Here is a 22798-nt window from a genome sequence, read left to right on the forward strand (position 1 = left end):
CAACATCCATTTTTTTTTCCACATTCCAGCATTAAGCTTTTTTTTTTTTTTTGGGGTGTGTCATACCTGAGCAGTGCTCAGGGATCTGGACTCAGGAATCACTCCTGGCTCAGCTCAGGGGACATTATGTGAGGTGTTAGGGATTGAACCTGAATCAATCAGATCTTCGGCATGGGAGGCAAACATCCTACCTGCTGTATTATCTTTCTGGCCTCTAGGTTGTATTTTTTAAATCACAGTTAATTTCTAATTTGCATAATCAAGTAGGGCAGAAAAGGAAATCAGAGCATGTTGGATAGGGCATATATTGTTTTGGGGCCACACCTGGTGGTGCTCAGGAGTTACTCCCATCTCAATACTTGGGGGCAACACAGTGCTGTTTATCAACCAGGCCTCCCTCATGCACAGCATGCACTTCAGCCCTTTGAGCTATAGCTCTTCCCTGAGCAGGGCATTTTATACTTATATTCTAGATTTAGTTGCAGTGTACTTTGTCTGTACTTGGTGTCCAAGGAAGTTATCAACTCTAGCAAAATAACTAAGAACACACCATGCTAAGAACAGAACTGGACAAGCAATTCACAGTGGAAATAAATATCAGCTTTATTAACACTCAAAGTGCCATCCATATATGTTCATTCCATAGTCCAGGAGGTTTACTTACAGTAAACCTTTGCACCACAATCTTTCCCAAAAAGAACTGATGTGTAAGAAAAAGAATTTTCATTGTGCTAATTATTGCAAGCCTTCATGCACAATAAATCTAAACAAAGATGTGTTCCAACAATATACAAATTTCCATATAAACAAAGTCATTGATTACTAACAAAATATAAACATGGTTTCTTTTACATTAATTTTTAAAAAGCTATTTACCAGCAAAGAAAAAAAAACAAGTACATAGAAAATGTAATACTCAGAAATTTTATACATTTTTACAAGCACAATTTTGAATGAACAACACAAAGTCAAAATGTGCATGAAATGTGGCACGTACCACACAGCATCTGGCTTCCGATAGGTTTTCCTAATCATTCGGCTTCTTGTAACACTAAGCGTAATGACAATCAGCTTCAACAGTGGACTTTATTCCAAACACAAGCAATTTATGCAGTACCGCATATTAAAAACAAGATTTTTCTATACGTACAATCTACAAGATTGGAAATTTAAATTCCAATTCTTTTTCTGCCAGTTACTTAAAATACACAGTACAGTAGAAAGACACAACAATCTATGTTTGGACGTCTGTTAACCAAGTTGTAGTCAATTACAGAAAATCACAATTATGTTTATGTGTTGTTTCCTAAGTGTGGTAGGACCCTGTCCACTAAGAGAAGAACTGAACGCTGAAATCTTTTGGGGAAGAATTAAAAAATATGTAAAAAAAAAAAAAGCAAACTTGTGATATAAAAATCTTGACATCTCTTCAAGACAATTTAGTTTCACATTTTTTTTTCAGAACTCTGAGAATTCAATGGCCATCTGAATTAGACAACATTTTTGCTACAGTTTAAAATCTGTTTTTTCCTTTTTATTTTCATTTCACTGAATTCTCAGAAGAGATTCAATATACTGCCTTGCAAAAGTACTTGAAAGTTTGCCTTCAATTCTGGAAATACAAATACATTTTGAATGGTTAAAAACAAAATTTAAAAACTTTTTGATCAGCCAGCTGAAAATATATTTATATAGTAAATAATCTCTCAGAAAGCTTTTATATATATTTACTCTAACTAAACAGTACCCTTATAAAACAAGTTCATAAAAATGTAGAAATGAAATTAAGAAATTACTGGGATATATACATGTGCCAACAAACAAAAAAATACATCTCCACACACATACAACCCCTGATATGCAGTTACAATCATACTTTCAACTTAGTCATGGATTTTAGAATACATATAAAATCAGAAAGTGATGTTGAACTCCTGAGTTCTTCAACAAAGATAGAACCATAGATACTTTGTAAAAGCAAGAGAGTCCATTTAAGTCAGTAATAGCAGTGTAGTTACTGATGGCTACATATTAAAAGAAGTTAAAACAGAGACACAGACAGTAGTTCAATGCACTCATTCATGATACTCATACACTCATCAACAATTATTGGTCAGAGTAGTAAATCAGTGTACAAATTAAACGTTTCCAAAAATGTGCAAAAAATTCAACCTTGATAGGGAAAAAAACTTTGTACACAATTATAAACTTCCCAGTTGAGAATTATAAAATTCTCAGCTGAGATTTAAAATGTTTATACAGAGAAACTAATATAGAGATTTTAATGCCTATATTTAAAAATGTACATTAGATCAGGGTACATTTACAAGTTGATAATCATAGTTTTCAACAATTAAAAGTTTACTCTCAACTTATTTAACTTATAAACTTATTAATCCAACTTTACTTTTATTTACAATGATATCTGAATAAAAAGAACCATGTGAAATGTAAGAGATGTCAGACTTCAAAAGTATTTTTGGTATTGATTCTTATAATATTTCAGAATGCAGGGTAACAATTTTAAAACCAACAGCAATAGAAAAAATGTAAACTTCTTACTTTCTAATTAAGATTGTATTATAAAGAACTGTTTGTTTTTAAAGAAGTATTCTTATTCTTAGACACTGTACTTTTATTGAACAGGGTACATTTAGAAGGTTTTGGCCCATTTTCTTTTGCCCATTAAGTCATTCCAGCTCAAATGTTTCATTAGTCCTTTCTTATTCCAGGTAGAAAAAACTCCTCTGGAAAATAGGAACATGTCCAATCCATTTTGAATGCAAAGTTTCTCACAGAACTTAGGATGCAATTTTGTTACTTTTTATACCCCTCTTCAAGTAATAATGCCAAAAATCGCCTCTAGATATATATGCTCTTAAAAACAAATTCTAAAAAATATAAGTAAGTCAACACAAAAGTACTTTTCAATATAGTCATAAACTTTACTGTCAGCAATTATAGTAAGAGACCCAGAAATTCTCATTTAGAAAGAAACTCTGCATGTATTTCGGAGAGCCAACTCTTCCTTACATGCCAATTTATGGCACAAAGCAGAAGTCAGTCATTGACCTACTTTTTTCACAGCTTTCCGGAAATGTCCCTCAAGACAAACACAAGTTCAAAACTGTTAAGACAGTAGGAAGAAAGCACATCACCAATCTGAGGAATATTTCAATGCATTTACAGTCAAGTGACATTACAAAGATTGGCACGTGTACAAGCTCAAGTTTTTAATGCTTATATAATTCTGAATAGTTGGGAGTAAATTCTACATCTTCTAAATGAGAACACTGAGCACCTGTCCTTTTACTTGAAGGATAGATTGAGTGACAAATTTCTAAGACTTGCTTGATGAATTTTACACTATTAGCTTACAGGTGGGCAGAAGTAACAGTGCTAATCATTTTGGCTATATATTCAGGGAATATAAAAGCTTTGGTTTAAAGTTATTCTGATAATACAGATTGAGAATACAAAGGAGAAGTCATCAGTCACTGATTTAATGCCTTTCCTGTTATTAACAAAAACAGCCTATGACTGTCAATTTGAATGCTTATTTGTGAAAATATAAAGAATTACATAAGAATGTACATAGGCAACAGAAAAAACTTCTTTATGACAGCCGTGACTCATCTCAATTCTCTGAAGCTATATTATGATCACTCTATCACTTAGAAAAGATTCTCCTGATAGCTTATTACTATCTATAGCTCTGAGAAGGAGAGATAGCTGGCACCAATTTTTCCCACACCTATCGTGGCATCCTGACCAGACTGTGGTAGAAGTCAAAGCAAAGCTAAAAACATCTGTGAAGAAGGAACAGTGGCTTCACAACACGCCTTCCCAAGCCAACCAAAAAGAGGTTATGAGACAATTTCCTTCAGAACACTCAACTGATAAGCAAAGAAACTTATTTTAGTAATGTCTGGCAGAATTTCTATTCCAAAGAGTTCATGAAGAACTAAGCAAAAATCAATTAGTTTCTACTTAAGAATTATATATAAGCTCACTATTGTACACACATACAAGTTCGATTTTAATCTATTTTATTAACCAAGGGGCTTGGCAATTTACAATAAATGCCTTTATTAAACAATCACTTGTACTAACTACTTGTGGAAAATGTGCTAGCAATCCTATCTGAGGAGGATGATACTCATCCATCATCAGTAGGTCACACACATTTGAGGTGTTCTTGCAAGAACAGTCTAATCTAATTGAACATTCATACCTTTCCTTTTTTTCCCCCCATCCCTGCCCCACTATACACAGACACACACACACACACAAACACACACACACACACAATTCACAGAAAAACAAGTTAGAATTTTAGTTAAAATGTTAGTTAGAAAGTAAGGATTAGAATTTGCTATCCCTGGATTTATTTCTTGCTCAATGTTCTAAATCTCACTGCTTTAACCTTTATGAATCAGTTAACATACTTAGGGCAAAAAAAAAACCCCAAAAAAACATTCTAGGTCAGTTATAAAATCATAACTGGATCTCAATATACAATGAATTTGGAAAATGCCAATGTGATTGAAAATCAAGTAATCAACATGGAAACAACTGTCTATGTCTCTTTAGAATTAGAATACCTCTTTCTTAGGTTTATCTTAGGAAATCACATTTATTGGAGACTGCAATGTGTCTATTACAGACTAATTCTAATGTTTCTCTTCTAACACAAAGAAAAAAAGAGGTAGAAAAGGATAAGAGGAGGAAACAGGTATTAAGAAATGTTTAAGGGGCAATACACGAATGTATAAGGCCAAAGGAACTCTTGAAGTCTACTGGTTTTGGAAAATTCTTCATTTTGGCAGGTAATATGAATTGATATTAATACAAAATAAATTTAAGGCATACAGAGAAAAAGGCACTACCAAAACTTAACAATTAAATTTCTTTTTGTTAATATTTAACCAATTTATAATTAAAATACGAAGATTACATTTTTAATAAAGGTCAAACTTAGCGATCAATTAAGGTCTCAAGAACTGTCCTGATTTTTGCTTAAATAACACTTTTATAGAGTTCAATGACTATCAATGTTTTGATTATTTTAACAATTTGGACCAACAGAAAAGAAAAAAGCAGGGAAAAAACCCTCCCCCAATCACCAAACTATTTGAGCAGATGCTGGATTTTGTAAGAGAGAGTCCTGAGAAAGAGAGAGAAAGACTATGGGGGTACTCCAATGTGGGGATACTTTTAATCCCTGTTAATAATAACATTTTGGTTTATGTAAGCCAATAATCATCCCAAATTGCTTTCCCCTTACTTCCTAACTAGCTGCCTATGTTTCCACCTAGATTGCAACCTCCTTAAGGATAATTTAATTTAGTACCTTATACAATAATTCACAATTAATGAACAAATGAAAAAGATTTACCATATTAAGAAAAGAGTTACATTCCTATACTTGATTGATACCAGGTGATTTATATCAAACTATTAGTCCCTAGACCCCAAATGAAATCACTGGCACAAAACTTGCTGTGGGCCAAGGTTTTTGGTTTGTCATCTCTATAAAAAATCTATTATTTTTTTTCAATGATTTCACATATCTTCTAACAACCCGTCTCAGAAAGTAAGGGTTGAAGCAAACAAAAGTCATTAAATTATCTTTTCAATGTAGTTTTGGTTGGCAATAAGATAAAAACTCTCAAGTGAAAGCCAATTCAATTTATTCTGAAATAAGTTGTAACTATTTTTTTAGAGTTCAGTATGTGTGTACTAACATTTCAATCTCTTAAGTAAATTTTGTTAAGACTGACTGTGCCTTGAAATCTGTAGTCATTTTTCAAGTAAGTTAAAATCTATAGTCATTTTTCATAAATGAGTAAGTTAAAAAGTTCTTTTCAGTCATTTTATTGTACACATTTCAGCCTATGTACTTTTAAATAAATTTTAAAGAATTACCAACCATAAAATTATTCAGTCATTATATTATTCAACCCTTTTATTCAATACATTGTGTTTGCAATGTGATAGATCTGACATTGGTCCAAGCCTAAATCATGCCATTGAATCTTTCAAGGTCTAAGTAGAAAGACAGTTCCTGAAAAGCACATGTAAGACTGCTAGTGAATCTTCTCCAGCACCAAAAAGTCTGCCACTATCAAAGCAGAATGCATTTTAAAGGCACAAAGTCAGCAGTCTGGCCATTTTCCAGCCTCAGCAAAGAAACATTACAGTATAGAAGAATCATTTGTGCATTTAAAAAAACAAAACACATTTAGAGTCATAAAAATTTCAAATTCCATTTGCTGATCCATACCATTACTAGAAAAAAAAATGGAGCATTTTATTTAACTGCTCCTGAAGAAGTGTTTCCTTTCAAATTTTCTTTTTGAAATTTACTTTTGATCTCCCATACCCCATCTCATGTCAAGCTTTTTTTGTTCTTGTAGTTTTTAAATATATTAACTTTTATTGAGTTTTTTTGGTACCTTCACAACTTGTTTGAAATAAATTCACATCATTTATATAATAACTCTGTAAACTATTAGTCTATTTTTTAAGTCTTTACATAAAGAACAATACTTTCCCATAGCTAATAATATTTTCATATAAAACAAAGGTCTTCTGTAGCAGTGTTAAAGTAGTAGTTTCTTGTCAGGTGATTTTATTTTCTATAGTATTTAGAAAACTAAAAAAGACTGAACAAGCAAACAATTTTGATCTGAGTTTCAGTCTTCTCAAGATTTCTCTCTAAAGAGCACTGTCTCATATTCTGCATTGATGGTTACCCTGACAGACCAAAAATGAGCCAAATGAGAATCACAACCACAAAAGGCAAAGCACAATCTCACTTGGCCCACACACTATGATCTTGCTCAAGTAAGAAGAGATGCGCTCACTCATAAAAAAAAAAAATTATAATAGATCCATACCCTTGGGAATTAAGTGTATAGCCACAAGATTTAGCTGTTACTTTTTTGGGGGGGAGGGGAAACTAATTCATATTCTCCTTGCCAGCTACTTCCTTTGATTATAAAGGTATGGGAGAAGTTTTAACTACTATATTTGTCCTTTAACTTCTCAGACTAGCTAGTGGAATTTCAAATATTCCTACTGGGAATGCCAGATAGGACCTTGATACAGTAAACCAAGATCTATCTAACTTAAGAAACAAGTATTTTTAAGAGTCCCTAAAAGAGCATACCTTTTAGCAGAAAATAAAAATATTTCAAGTGCCTTATGAGTTCCATGAAAGGTATCACATTTAGGGCCTTCAGGAAGACTACTATTTTGTAGACCTTTAAAAATAAAGTACTTAGCACTTGCATTAATATGCTGAAAAAACTGCAAGTGGCCAAATTTCTGCTATCATTCCTGTTTTTGGTAGCATAATTTCACTAGAGATTCCATGGGAATGGACTTTCCCAGCTGCTTCCTTTTGTTTTATTTCCTACCTGTTAATAAGTACACAACAGAAATACATGGCAGTTTTTTTTTTAACTTCTTATACAGTAGTTAATACTTTTGCTTTGACATGGTTTTCCTCTATTATGAATTAATTCGCGGAAATAAGAGACAGATGACTCAGTTAAACAGGCTCCATATGTTTAAATTCATTTTGTTTCTAAAATTGGACGCAATCTGCAGTTGGGTAAGGAAAGGAGTGCTATTTGCTGTCTAATTGAGATCATTCACCCTTGACTTGAAGCCATGGATGCTCTTAGGAAACCTTCACTCTGATTAGTTCACTTTCTGTCTGAAATTTAATTTTGCTAGAAACCTGATTTTTAAATGGTTGTTACTTTAAAAGTTAGGGCTGGTATTTACAAAAGGGGTATTCAATTTTGGCACTTTCGACATTTTGGGCAAAATAATTTTGGGGGGAAGGGAATTGTCCTTATATATCATAGTTTGTTAGCAGCATCTTGGCCTCTATCCACCAGAGCCCAAAGAACATCTTCCTAGCTGTGACAAACAAAATGTCTCCAGACATTGCCAAATGCCAAGTGAAACCTCCCCAGTCTGCCCTGGAAAACCAATGCTTTACATGATACCTGTTTTAAGAGGTGCCTTAGTATTCTGTGATCTCAAGAATAAGGGTTTTACCTAACAAACTAACTTTGAGACACGGATACTCTGGATGATATTCTTAGTTCCTAGAGAATGTTATCTATGGGAAACAGGGAACCACAAATAGTAAGATAGTATACATGATTTTTATTACTTCTCCTTTTTCTTCACTTTGGGAAATCTCCCCTCAATTACAGAACATAATTTAAAGCATACTAAATAATACTTGGTTCTTTATTTTTTCCCACTTTTTTTTTTTTTGCAGACTAGAAAATGTGGTCTCTTTCACTGCTCATAATTAGAGCAATTATCTTTGATTTTTAAATTGGATTCATTTGCTCAATGATCTGCTTTAACATAAAGTAATATACATATATATTTAAAGCAGAAAGCTATCCCTCAAGGTTTACAGGTTCCAGTAACATGGATCTATTATAGTGTATTTGCTTATTATACTGTAGGATTAACAAACATACCTCTTAAAGGTTTATATTTTCTATCAAGATTCCTACTGAGCAAAAAGCTTGGTAGACAGAGGTTAGAATCTAAAGAATATAGATATAAGAATGAACCTATATTCTTTAAGTTGAGTACCTACCCTAAACTCAAGTTTAGGGTTCAACCCCACATACAAGGATGTACTTTAAATACTATCACTAAAAACTACAAATTATACACCATTTCTCCTTGTTTTCCTTGTCTCCCTGTCACCACCAATCTGTTGTGCTACAGGGAAAGAGGCTATACAATCTTTAAGTATCCCAAATGATCTGTTTATACTACAAAGAGCGACTATGTACTAAAGTGCTTTATCTCTCTGAACCAAATCAGTACATTATAAAAATTAAAAAAAAAAAAGTTTCAAGTTCTTTTAAGGAAAAAAAAAAGATTAAATATAAAAAATTTAGGTTACTATTATTATTAAACAAATTTAACCAATAATCAAGAGAAATACTTTCCCTCTTGTCTTTTTTTCTCCCCATCTCTCTTTTTATAAAAAAGAAAAGTGCAGTCAGAGAGAAGGTGAATGAACAGATGGGAGCTGAGTAGAGGCACAAGAGAAGTTACTGGCTGCTAGTGATAATGCACAAACATGTGCCTTAAGAGTTCATCGGCTGAAGGTCTCAATTTGGCCTCTACAAAGATCCGTTTGAGAAAATCTCGAGTATAGTCTGAAACATGAGGTGGCAGCTTTGGGTTTGTTGGCTGAGTGGCAATCTTAAAGATGGCAGCCATTGCTTCAAATTCTGCCCAAGGAGGCTTTTCAGTTAGCATTTCTACCACAGTACACGCCACACTCCTAAAAAGAAAAAATTTAAATATATTACAAACACAGTGTCTTAATAATAATACAAAATAAAGAGAAATAAAATCTACATATATTTAAATACAATTGACTTCTAGTTCAAAGTTTCATTGAAAAGTATTAATTCTACAATTCTAGTTTCAATATAAAAATCAATGAAAATAAACACAATTTAAGGCTAGACTCAAATGGTAAGGCAAAGAATATTATTCACCAAATAATTTCTGCTTTATAGAATTTTGACATTTTTATCTTTATCTTATTACTTAATTTGATCTTTATCTTATTAGTTATTGCATCAGAAACTGTCTCTAGCAATGTAAAATTACTATTAAAAACTTTTCTGAATAAGAAGTAGGAAATATTCACTGTGTGTTCAACTATAAACTGTTAAACAAGGATTTAAAACTAAATTATAATCCCACCAATGGCCATGATCCAGGGACTCATTATAAATCTCTCTGGAGAGAGCATAAAATGACATGCCATAGCCTTGGAGAAATACAACAATCTTCACACACTTTCCTCTAAGGCAAGTTTTTTGGATCATTTTCAGCGGCTTATTCATAACAAACAATACAAAATAAATTATTTTGGTTTTGCTCTGGGGTTGGGGTTGGGGATGGAATCATCTAAAATATGGTAGTGGGAAGGTGTAATGGTGGTGGGACTGGTGTTTGAATATTAAATGCAATCAATTATTGTGAACTACTTTATAAAAATAAAATTTAAAAAAACCCTAAATTATAAGAAACTAGCAGTGGGGGCCAGAGAGATAGCACAGCAAGTAGGGTGATTGCCTTATACACAGCTGAGCTGGGTTGGATCCCTGGCATCCCATATGGCTCCCTGACCACTATCTGGAGTGACTCCTGAGTGCAAAGCCAGGCGTAACCCCCCGAGTATCAAGTGTGCTCCACTCCCTCGCCCCCCCAAAAGAAAGAAACTAGCAATAAAGATTAATTACTTTTAAAGTTCTTCAGGAAAAAAAAGATACCAATCTAATCTGAAGTTTGCTTAAGACTAAATCCTTCCTATAGAATTAAAGACAGTTGAAAAAAAAAGAGAGAAAAAAAAGACAATTTAAGGATTCTATTAGTCAATTCTAAGTCTCAAAGAGGCATAAGTACAATAATATCCTACAATTCTGACTTTTTTGTGGGGAGGGTTGCTCAAGGCTTACATCTAGCTCTGCACTCAGGAATCACTCCTGGTGGGGCTCAGGGGACCATTCCTGGTGATGAGAATCTGGTCAGTCACATCCAAGACAAAAGGCCTTACCCTCTGGCTCTAGCCTATAGCTCTAGTCCCCGGGGGCTTTATATTTGAAATGTACAAAAGACAATTTAAATCCTGCTCAGAAAATTCTAGCTGGGATGAAAATATCTAAGAAAACAGATTGTATTCAGGAAAATATGCCATCAAAACCTACCAGATATCTGCTTTTCTACCATAGCCTTCTCCACTAATCACTTCAGGGCTCATCCAGTATGGTGTGCCTGTGACAGACTTCATTCCTGTTCCTGAAAGGCAGATGGTTTGTAGTCTCTTGCTGGCCCCAAAATCTCCAAGTTTGACGTTACCTGTTGAATCTCGCAGAATATTTGCACCTAAATAAATAACAAATATCCTCTTTTTATTATTTTATTGGTAGGTTGGAATATAATAAAAAGAAATAGCAGAGATATTTAGCTCACTCTCCATCTCCAAAATTAGGCTGTTTTTCATCTTTTGAGTAGCCTATAACATATGCCATGCACATAGTAAGTGCTCATTACCAAATGGACACAATGTTTAAAGCCAATTGTGTGTGCTTCAAGATCTAAGAAGGTTCTGCCACTAAAAAGAACAATTTTGAGTGGGAGGTAAGGATGAAAAAGAAAAAGTGGTCTTAAAAACTAAGGTTCTGAAACTCAATGAAGAATCAAAAAAGTAAAAAGCTGAATCAAAGTTCTAATTTCTTTGTCATCAAGCAGAAAGTCCATAGCAGAAACTTAATTCCCTGAGAAATCAATTTCTCCTTAGGTACTTCCTGAAAATTTTTCTGATCCATAACTTCTAGCCCTTTTCTTTGCTTCTACAGCTTAATGTTATCTAACATTTCATAATTCTTAATAGTGAGTTTTGCTTTCTATTTTCCTTCTCAACAGATACACACACACACACACACATACACACACACACACACACACACACACACAGAGTAAATCTGTTCTATGCAAGCTTTGAGTTGATTTTTAATTTTACTTTGTCTCCCTCCCTTTCTTTCCTAAAACCCAGGTCTTCACATGCAGCAAGGCAGGTGCTAGTTTTAGTTTACCATTGAATTACATACCTGGTTCCTACTTAATTTTTATAATAAATTTATTATTATTTTTTGAGAACCAACAACAAATGAATATAAAGGATAGTAGAAAAAAATAGTAAAAAACAGAGCAAGAATCAGTGATATAGAGACCAAGAAAGCAATACAAAGAATTCATAAAACCAGGAGCTGGTTCTTTGAAAGAATAAACAAGACAAACCATTGGCTATATTCATTAGGGAAAAAAGAGAGAAAATGCTCAAAATGATCAGAAATGAAAGGGGAAACTGCAACAAAACTCCCAGAAATACAAGACATCATGAGAACTTACTAAGAATAAATCTGAATCTACTCTATTAAGCTGAGAACCTAGAATATATGGATAGATTCCTAGAAACATATCTCCCAGAACTGAATGAGAAAGTAGAAAGCCTGAAACAGCTAATCACAAGCATGGAAATTAAAATAGTAATTAAAATCTCCCCAAGAATAAAAGTTCTGGCCCAGCTGGGTTTATAGGTGAGTTTTATTAAACCTTCAGAGAAAACTTACTGCCACTGATCCTTAAGCTCTTGCAAAAGAGCTTAAGAAACAGGAATTCTTCCTAACACATTCTATGAAGCTAACATTACACTGATATCCAAAGCTGAAAGAAATACTACCAAAAAAAGAAACAAAATTTCAGACCAATCTTTTCAATTAACACCAATGCAAAAATCTTCAACAAAATCTTAGCAAACTGAATACTACAGCACATAAAAAAATCACATATCATGATTAAGTGGGATTCAAGGAGGATTCAAGGATGGTTCAATATATAGAAATCAATTAACATAACACCATATCAGTAAAAAGAAAGATAAAAATCATATGACCATATCAAACTATGAAGAAAAACCCTTTAACAAGATCCAATACACATTCAGAACAAAAACTCTCAATAAAACTAAAATGAAAAAAACCTACCTCAAGATAATAATAGATATCTATTAAAAAAAAAAGCCCATAGCCAGTATTATTCTTAGTGGTGAAAAACTGAAAGCATTCCTGCTGAGACTAGACACAGGTAAGGATGTCCACTGTCTGCACTCTGAAGTCTTAGCAATAACAATCAGGCAAGAAAAGAAAAATCAAAGGGATTCAAACTGGAAAAGAAGAAATCTAATTATCTCTATTTGCAGAAGACATGATGATATACATCAAAGACCCTAGAGAGTCCATTAAAAAAGCTCCTAGGAAACAATAAACCAGTAACAGCCAAGTGGTCAATTTGTACAGTCAATGCACAAAAAATATGTTGCATTCCTATATACAAATAACCAGAGGAAAAAGAGATCAAAGAATCTATTCCACTTACAACAGTGTACAAAAACATCAAGTACCTAGGAATCAACTTAACAAAAGTAGTAAGAGACCTAGGCCACAAAAACTTCAAGACACTTAAGAAAGAAACTGAAGACCTTAGGAAATGGAAAAACACTCTGCCCATGGATTGGAAGAATCAGCTAAAATGACCATCCTCGGGGGTATGGTGCTGCCAGCAGGTCAACCTGTACCTGCGGGGCGAATGCATCAGCAGCCTTATGGTGCCTTCAGACTTCCAGATACCCCAAAATTGCTGCTGTGCCTCTGGCCAGACACCAACAACTTGGGGCCAAGTTTACGAAGAAATTAAACAGCCAAAAGTATGTGGGAGCCACACCCACAAACCACCCCCAGCTCAGCTATATAAGCTCATTTATTGGCTTTATTTAAGAGACCCATAAATCTCCAAAGAGATCAAAAGACACAGGGCTAGTAGCACAGAGATAGGCGGGAAACCTGACTGAGATCCCCAAGCCCGCTTGGATCAGAAGTGGGCCTCCTCCCTTTAGGTCCCCAGTTTTCCACTAGCTTGGCAGTCGCACCCACAAACTGCCCCCAGCGCCATGTAATCTCATCAACGGCCAAGTCCCAGAGATCATAAACTAAAGCTCCCAGAAGAGAATGACACATAATTTCCTGGACATTATATTCTATCCATAACAAGCAATACAAAACAAACCATCTAGCACTGCCTTTTCTGCAGTTTTGAGTGGTGGTGGAACTAGTGTTGGGAATATCGAATGTAACCAAGGTTGAGAGAGAGTATGGGGGGAATTGTCTGCCACACAGGTAGGGGAAGGGTTGGAACGGGGTTGGGGGATACTGGGGATTTTGGTGGTGGAAAATGTGCACTGGTGAAGGGATGGGGGTTTGATGATTGTATGACTGAAGCTCAAATATGAAAGCCTTGTAAATGATTCTCACAGTGAATCAATAAAAAGGGGGAAAAACAATAGCTGGAGCGATAGCACAGCGGGTAGGGCGTTTGCCTTACAAGCGGCCAACATGGCCGACCCGAGTTCGATTCCTCCGCCCCTCTCGGAGAGCCCGGCAAGCTACCGAGAGTATTCAATATGCCAAACACAGTAACAACAGGGTCTCCAATGGAGACGTTACTGGGCCCGCTCGAGCAAATAATAAAATAATAAAATAAAATTAACATTCTGAATGAAAAAAGTAATGTGGAGTTAATGCCCAATTCAATCAGCTTAATCAATGGCTGAATAAATAGCGGTACTCCTACATTAAAATAAATTATAAATAAAAATTTAAAAAAAAACAACCAAAAAAACCAAAATGACCATTCTACTTAAATTACTATATAAATTCAATGCAATCCCTTTCTAATTCAGACAACATTCTTCAAGGACTCAGAATAGTCAATTACAGTTTTATGGAATCATAAAAGATGCCGGACAGCCAAAACATACTGAAAAAAGAGAAAATGAGAGGGGCCGGAGAAATAACACAGTGGATAAGATGCTTGCCTTGCATATAACCAACCCGGGTTTTATCCCTGGCATCCCATATGGTCCCCTGGGCACAGTCAGGAGGGATTCCTGAATGCAGAGGCAAGAGCAACCCCTGTACATCAGGTACTAGAACAAAGAAAGACTAACTAATGGGTTAAAAAAAAAAACAAGATCAAGACACTATAGTTATTACTTTATTTACTCTTTTTTATCCCTTTATTTTAAAAATTTTTAAGAAATATTAAAATTTTTTTTCAGTACTAAGGATCAAACCCATGACCTCATATTAAAGGCACATACTCTATGAGTGAGCTGTATCCCTTTGTTATTTTTAAACTCAATATTATTTCTGGGATTATAAATCTAAATTCTGTAACATAATTATTTCTTTTTTTAAAAGTTAACATTTTATTTATTTTAATTATTATTTTATTTTAATGAATCACCATGAGATACAGACTTACAAACTTTCGTGCTTACCATATAATTCTTTCTTTTTTTTTTTTTTGCCTTTTGGGTCACACCCAGCAATGCTCAGGGGGTCACTCCATATAATTATTTCTATTCTTATTTTTAGCTTTCCAAATCTCTACCTTTTAAAAAATAAGCAACTTATTAAATTTTTGAAAAAGATTTTTGATTTTAGGTAATAGAATGTAAGTTACAGAACACTGAGTCAGTGAAATATTTTTCTACAATATTTTAAAGTTTATTAAATGTTAAATGTCTTAATGATATTACTTGTTTCATTATACTCATGCAAAATTATATTAAAAAACTCCAGTTTGTTTTTTGTTTGGGAGCTACACCCAGTGAAGCTTGGGAGTGACTGCAGGCTCTGCTCTCAGGGATCATTCCTGGTGATACATGGGGGATGAAGCCAGGCAGCCACATGTAAGACAAGTGCCCTACCTGCTTTACTATCTCTCCAGCTCCTCAAAAACTACTTTTAAATCTTGAACCAGAGATTACAAAGTAGGTAAGAGAGTACAGGTTGCATGTGTAGGAATTCTAGTTCAATCTCCAGGACTACACATTTCCCTCAGCACTGCCAGGGGTCAGTCCTGAGCACAGAGCCAAAACAAATCCCTGAGCATGGTCAAATGTGGTCCAAAAGCTTCCTCGCAAAATAAAAAATTAAAAAAAAATCTCATTACCTTTGATATCTCTATGAACAATCATATTACTGTGCAAATAATGAACGCCCTCCAGAATCTGACGTGTGTATTTTCTAGTCACATTTTCAGTAAGAGCTCCATATGCTTTTAATTGGTCCTTAATTGAGCCCTAAAATAAAGCAATGATATTATTTGAAATAAAAAACACTAACAATCTTATATATCAAACAATCCTAAATCATGTCTAGAAAGAAAAGAGATTTTAGAGATCACAGGTAAATACATTTCTATGCCATTCAACACAAAATTCTACTACATTCCCTGGCTCTTAACTGTGAAGTATATATCATAGCTACAGAAGCATTTATAACTAATTTTGACTCATAATGTCCTTATTTCTACCACTGTATTGATTCTATCTCCTATTCCTTACAACCACATTTTTTTCTAAAAAAAATTCTCAGGTACTTTCTTAAATCTTGCTTCCCTTTTTGCCTTGGATATATTTTTGTTTTTCCTATATGCTCTTCTACATATGTTTTATCTCAAGTTTTTCTTTATGTTTGCAAAACAGTAATTGGTAGGTATTTTCTAAGCTACGTCTAAGGAAAAACGACTACAATTAGAAAATCAGAACACCTGTGAGATTTTAAGGTTTTTTCCCTTAACTCAGCGTTCTACTTCAAAATCATTGTATCACTGTATCACTGTCATCCTATTGTTCATCGATTTGCTCAAGCGGGCAGCAGTAATGTCTCCATTTGTTCCAGTCCTGAGATTTTAGCAGCCTCTCCTTACTTGTCCTTCCCAACAGTGCCATGTTGGAGGCTCTTTCAGAATCAGGGGAATGAGACCCATTATTGTTACTGTTTTTGGCATATCAAATATGCCACGGGGAGTTTGCCAGGCTCTGCCGTGATACTTTCAAATAGAAGAAGATATATTTAAAAGGAATTTCAGGACCAGGGTGGGGTAGTTCAATGGGCAGGGAGGGGTGCATGCTTTGAAAGCAGAAGTCCTAGGTTTGATCCTTGGAATTGCATGGTACCCCTGAACACTGCTAAGAGAAAGCCCTTAGCACTGGGCTAGGAGTAGCCCCTGAGCACTGCTGGGTGTCACTGTAACGGGGGATCCAACATAGGACCTCACTCATGACAAGCAAATGCACTACTGCTGAGCTACATCCGTGACATAAAAAGGATTTTTTTGGTGAGAAATGTGTAGTTTTGGGTGATACCAGGCAGTACTAAGAAGAAGCTACACCAGGCTTGATGTTTGTGGAAACATGAAGTGCCAAGGATTGAACTGGGAACTTCCACTTAAACACTTTAAGCTATTTCCCTTGTCCCCTAATGGGGATATTTTTATAAAACCAATTTACATTACCAATAAAATATCTGAAAATAAAAATGTAGCAGTTATAAAAGATGGTGTGACTATAAACATTATGATTAGAAACAAAGTTAAATTTGAGTTGCTTTCTGAAACTATTAAAAATACATAATAGTGATCCAGTTTAATTCAAACCTTTAAGTTCAACCTCATACATTCACATATAATTCTAATGAACAACTTCTTTGAAAACTCATAAATCCAGGACTGGAGAGAGCATAGTTGGTAAGGTGCTTGCTTGCCTTGCATGAAGCTAACCCTGATTCGATCCCTAGCACCACCACAAGCACCACCAGGAGTGATTCCTGAGCACAGAGCTAGGAGTAATCCCTGAACATCACTGCGTGTGAACCCAGAGTCAAATTAATACTCATAAACCCAAACTTTCCCCCAAATGTTATTTCTATTGTTACGGGAATGTGTTTTTAAAAACTGATTAATTATATACTTCCATGCTGAAAATCATTAGGATCAGAATGTACTGTATAAATAGTAAAAGTAACAAAGAAAGAACAAGAATTTGCAAATCATTTTTCAACCTCTAGTTAAATTATTAACTCAGGCAATAATTACCAAGCTGAATTTAAAATGTTATGAAGATGCTTGAAAACAAACTAGATATTCATTCATTTGTCACCAATTATTTTCTGGATTTCAGGAAAAAACTAAACCTTTATATGGAAGATCTAGTATACTGATCATCCTAATCTGAAGTCAATCTCAGCATCACTAAGTGAAATAATCAGAAATTGCATTGCATGTCCCCTACAACATACCATGTATGCTTCATTCTAATTTAAAATGCTGGAAAGATTCGGAGTACATGCTTTGCATGCAGGAGGTTCCCGCTTGATCCCCAGTACAACACAGTCCCCCAGCACTGCAAAAAGCAAGCCCCAAGAACCAAGCTGAAAGTATAACCCTAATACCACTGGGTGTGGCTCCCAAACCAACAATAACAAAAAAATTGCTGGAAAAAAAAATCCAATAATAACAAAAAAAACTGCTGAAAAAAAAAAAACTAAAGATGTTGAATTGATGTTGAATTTGAATCTAGTTAAGAATTTATATTCCACTCGGAGCTGATAAGGAAACAAATTAAACACCATGAGGCTGCAATTTGAGGAATTTATGAGATGATATTGTCAACAGACAGAAACATTCTGTTCTCTATTAAACCTGTATGTAAAAGCTGACTATGCTAAGACGACCAGGGAGATAGCTCAAAGGACTACCAACTATGCTCATTCTCATCATCTGTGATGCATTCTAATTAAAAGGGGAATAGTGGCAAAATAACGTATAGTCCTGAATTGAGGAATGGTATGACACTTTTGGGCACTTAAAGTAATATGAATACATTCTGCTATGACATCTGTAATTTATGTTAATATAATCCAGTATTTAAAAAATTAGCACTGTAGCACTGTCCTCCCGTTGTTCATCGATTTGCTCGAGCAAGCACCAGTAACGTCTCCATTGTGAGACTTGTTACTATGTCTGGCATATCGAATATGCCACGAGTAGCTTGCCAGGCTCTGGCATGTGGGCAGGATACTCTTGGTAGCTTGCCGGGCTCTCCGAGAGGGGCAGAGGAATCCAATCTGGGTTGGCCGCATTCAAGGCAAATACGCTACCCACTGTGCTATTGCTTCAGCCCATTTAAAAAAATAGTTAAAAAAAAAATCAGGGGCTGGAGCTATAGCACCGCGGGTAGGGCGTTTGCCTTGCACACAGCTGACCCGGGTTCAATTCCCAGCATCCCATATGGTCCCTCAAGCACCGCCAGGAGTGATTCCTGAGTGCAGAGCCAGGAGTAACCCCTGAGCATCGGCTGGGTGTGACCCAAAAAGCAAAAAAAATAAAAAAAAAAATCAAAGGATATGGGCCAGGAAGATACTGCCATTTTGGTGCATGCAAGGCATGTGCCCAACCCCAGTTCAATTTCTAGTCCATGGTACCACATGTCCCCCTGAACATTGTTAGGTAAAGCCCTGGAGGTTTCAGAACACTACCAGGTTGGTCCGAGCACTGAACCACTGGCTCAACCAGGTGAGAATTGGGGAGAACGGCCAAAAGATGCCTGAGTATACCTTACACACACCCAACCCCCACCAAAATGCAAAGATAAATAAAGAAAAATAAATTTTACACTACTCAACTCTAACTTAAAACTCTTCCCAAAGTCCTAGCTAACTTGGGTTACCATTTTATGATCCAAATTTTTTAATTTTCTCACTAAGATTTTAAGTAGAGATAGGTCTATTTTCAAAGAATATATTAACTTACCCCTGGCATATATTCCATAAATATGGAAAGGGTTTTTTCTTGGGGATCCCTCAAACAGCCATAATACTGAACAATTCGTTCATGCAGCAAGTTTTTCAGCAACTGAATTTCACATTCAAGTGCATTTACTTCCTGAAAGACATAACTCACTGTTAATATATTACTGTATATTAACTATAAATATAATTACTATAAATCCTCTAATTTCAGGGACCACCAAGATGATTTCATTTTGAAATTTGTAGTTCCCAAGTAATAAAAATTTTAAAGTACCACTTCAATAGCAGTACTGAAAGAGAAAATAAATCTATAGTAGAAAGAAAAATGTATCTAATTACCTATTTTGCAAATGATTTGTATTAAGGAAAAACAAAATATTCTATCATGTGTTATAGTTACTGTAATAAAAATGTTTCTTAAAATATGATAAAGTAGTTCATGCAGTGTTTCTTACCTTGCTGGTCTCAGGGCTATCAGGATCAAACTGAACTTGCTTAACAGCCAATTCTCTTCCTGTATCAACATCGTAACAGAGGTAGACCCTACCAAAGGCTCCCTGGCCAAGGAGTTTGCCCAATCTCCAGTTGGTGGGAGCACGAGGTGCTACAAAGGAATGTTTTTTAAAAATGGACTGGTAAGATGGCACACAAACATTTAAGGACTAAACAGGTACACTGCATTAATGACATTCCTAATAGAATATTCTTGAATAAAAGGAAAAATATAATGGCTATTCAAGTTCACATTTTTCAAAAAAATTTCTAGATTAAACTTTCTAGTAATCCTCAACTCAAGCAAGGTTCTTATCCCCATGACTTATTTCTGAATATTAATTTTTCTAATTACAAATACTATAGCATCTTTTATTCAACTTTAGAGGACACTGACAGTATGATAATCCTTATCAAAGTAATATTTGCATTTGGGTTTTCCATCTTTTATGATGTTGAAAACTAGAACATTACTCTCATCGAATGTGAAAAAACCTGGAAGCTATGAGGAAAAATACATTTTCTAGACAGATGAATAAAGAAAAAAATATAGGAAACTTCTCAAATTATAAAAGGTAGAAACAATAGGATATCACTTTAAAATGCTGAAAGAAAAAAAAATTCCTAGAATCTCTATCCAGAAAAACGTTTATCTTTCAAAAATAAAGAAAAAAATCCTTTTCCAGTCAGATAAGCAGAAGCTGAAAGCAATGTATGACCAAAAAGATCTGTATTACAAGATAAAAATTTTCAAGCAAAAGATCTGACAACTTTATTAAAAAGTCTACAGAAACAGAAAAACAGAAAAGGTACGTGTAAAAACCATTCCTTAATTAAACTTAAAAAAAGAGTTGTCTAAAGTAAAAACAGCACTATGCTATGAGGTCATAGATGTAAGCTATGACACATAAAGGAGAAAAATGATAAATATGCAAGAATTGCTACTAAAAACATCTTTGAGCATGCATTCTTCACTTAGTTGATTAAGTCCAAATACTTCACATTCTTGCTTCAGTTACTCTTCTAGTCCTATTCACACTGTTTTAAGTAAGATAGTTCTATTTCGGCCATAAAATAACTTTCTGGACTGTGAGAGAGTATCGGATACATACTTGCATACAACCAAGCCTCATTTGATCCCTGGCACCAGATATGGTATTTTGAGCACCAGACCACAGAGCTAGGATTGACCCTTCATACTGCTAGTTTGCCTAAACCGCCTCCTTACAAAGTAAAACCAATGAACTACTGTCCATTTTTAGAACATGTCAGGGATTCTAACATATGACAGGTGAATTCCTTCTTACATTCATATCTAGAATACTTAATTTACTGTATGCATGTATGCTTTAATTCATTCTCCCTATTAGACTACATCTTAAGAGATCATACTTGAGATTCCAGTGTTAGACACCCAACTAGAATATAAAGAATAACTGACAATAATCTTTCTAATAACAGCAAAGAACCAAAGTAGTTATTAACAGTAATAACTACTCCTATACTTAGATCTGACATTCCAATCATCTTTAGAAATAATGTTTTTGGGGGGTTTTGTCCACATTCAGGTTTATTCCTGACTCTGCCTTCAGTGATCATTCCTGGTGGGCTTGGGTGACAATATGGGGTGCTGGGGATGAAACCTGGATTGCCTGTAAGGCAAGCGTCTTAACCACTTTAATATCTCTCCAGCCCCTAGAAATAACATTTTCATCTTTTTTGAGACGTTGATCTCATCTTGAGAACTGGCTTGGTGTTAATTCATTTCAGTACTATCAAAGTCCGCAAATGCTCTGCTATACATTTCACCATGTCAATTTCTATTACTTACAGCGGCTGGGAGGGCTGATGTCCATTACTGTCAAAGTAGGATTGTCAATGTCACTTCCCCTTCTTCTTATTCGACTATCATCATACTCTGGGGTAAAGATACTGCTTCCACTACTAGTGCTTAAGGAGTGATCAGTAGGACTGAAACTAACAGGAGACCGGAAGCTGGTCCCTTGAGTCCTTCTAGCTCTTGGAAAAGTTTTACGACCTAGAAAATGAAAAAATATTTTGTTGTAGTTTAAAATAAATTTTGTGGCATATAAGAAACAGATACATCCTTCACACCCTACCAAGGTCACAAGTTGCCCCCCACGAGTGGCTCTCCGGCACAGCCATGGCTCCAGAGGCAAAACGACTTAGTCCAGAGCCTGGCAGCTTGCGGCAGAAAAGTGAATGGACCATGCGTTAAACTTCGGAGCCATGCCTCCCCAAGAGGGAAAGGGTGTTGCTCCCTTCCGCCTGCCCCCTCCCCCCGGAAGCAAGGTGGCCGCCACCGCCGCCTCAGAGCTTATAGGAAAGCCAGGTATGAGACAAAGGGCAACTGCAGTCTCATGGGAAGGGGCGCAGTACCGGCTCGTACTTCACGCCCTACCAAGGTCACGAGTTGCCCCCCACAAGCAGCTCTCTGGCACAGCCATAACACCAGACATACAGAAACCAATCTCGTAATTATCTGGCTCTTTGCAGAAATCCAAAATCATTATATGATTCTCATAACCAGCTATAGAAAACAAAGTATTTCACAATGCCTTTTCAGCAATTCTGATTGTTGGGGGGAAATTCTAAACAACAATGGTGCATCTTTTGTCGAAATAATGAATGTAATCAATGTAGAGAAGAGTTAAGCGGAAATCATCTGCCTCACAGGCATTGGAAGGGGTGGGATATATTGGGGTTCTTGGTGGTGAAAAAGAGAGGTGTTTGATCATTGTATGACTGAGACCTAAAACCTGAAAGCTTAGTAACTTTTCCCACAGTGATTCAATAAATAAATATAAGAAGAAAAATAAATAAATATATATATATAAAAGGTGGAGTCAATGCCCAAATCAATCAGCTAATAATCAGTGGCTGAATAGCAGTACTCCTACATAAAAAAAACAAAAAAACACCAGATATATATACTCTGATTAAAAAAACCTGAAAACGCAATGATAAATGATTAAAAGTGTGGTGAAGCATAAGAGTAT

General features: G+C 35.2%; 1 protein-coding gene across 1 annotated transcript in view; it reads right to left on the reverse strand.

The window, feature by feature from the left end:
• Positions 1-578: 578 nt before the first annotated feature.
• The window catches only part of MAP3K2 (mitogen-activated protein kinase kinase kinase 2), an 85376-nt gene continuing 63156 nt past the window's right edge, over positions 579-22798 (reverse strand). Inside the window, exons 12-17 of the mRNA XM_056110396.1 lie at positions 21610-21816; positions 19742-19890; positions 19288-19419; positions 15646-15775; positions 10779-10956; positions 579-9340 (exon numbers count right to left, since the gene is read on the reverse strand). Of these exons, the coding sequence (XP_055966371.1) occupies positions 9115-9340; positions 10779-10956; positions 15646-15775; positions 19288-19419; positions 19742-19890; positions 21610-21816 (1022 nt within the window). The 3' untranslated portion in view covers positions 579-9114. The remainder of the gene's footprint in view (positions 9341-10778; positions 10957-15645; positions 15776-19287; positions 19420-19741; positions 19891-21609; positions 21817-22798) is intronic.

The sequence above is a fragment of the Sorex fumeus genome, unplaced genomic scaffold, assembly GCF_029834395.1.
Source record: "Sorex fumeus unplaced genomic scaffold, SorFum_2.1 ptg000009l, whole genome shotgun sequence".
NCBI lineage: Eukaryota > Metazoa > Chordata > Mammalia > Eulipotyphla > Soricidae > Sorex > Sorex fumeus.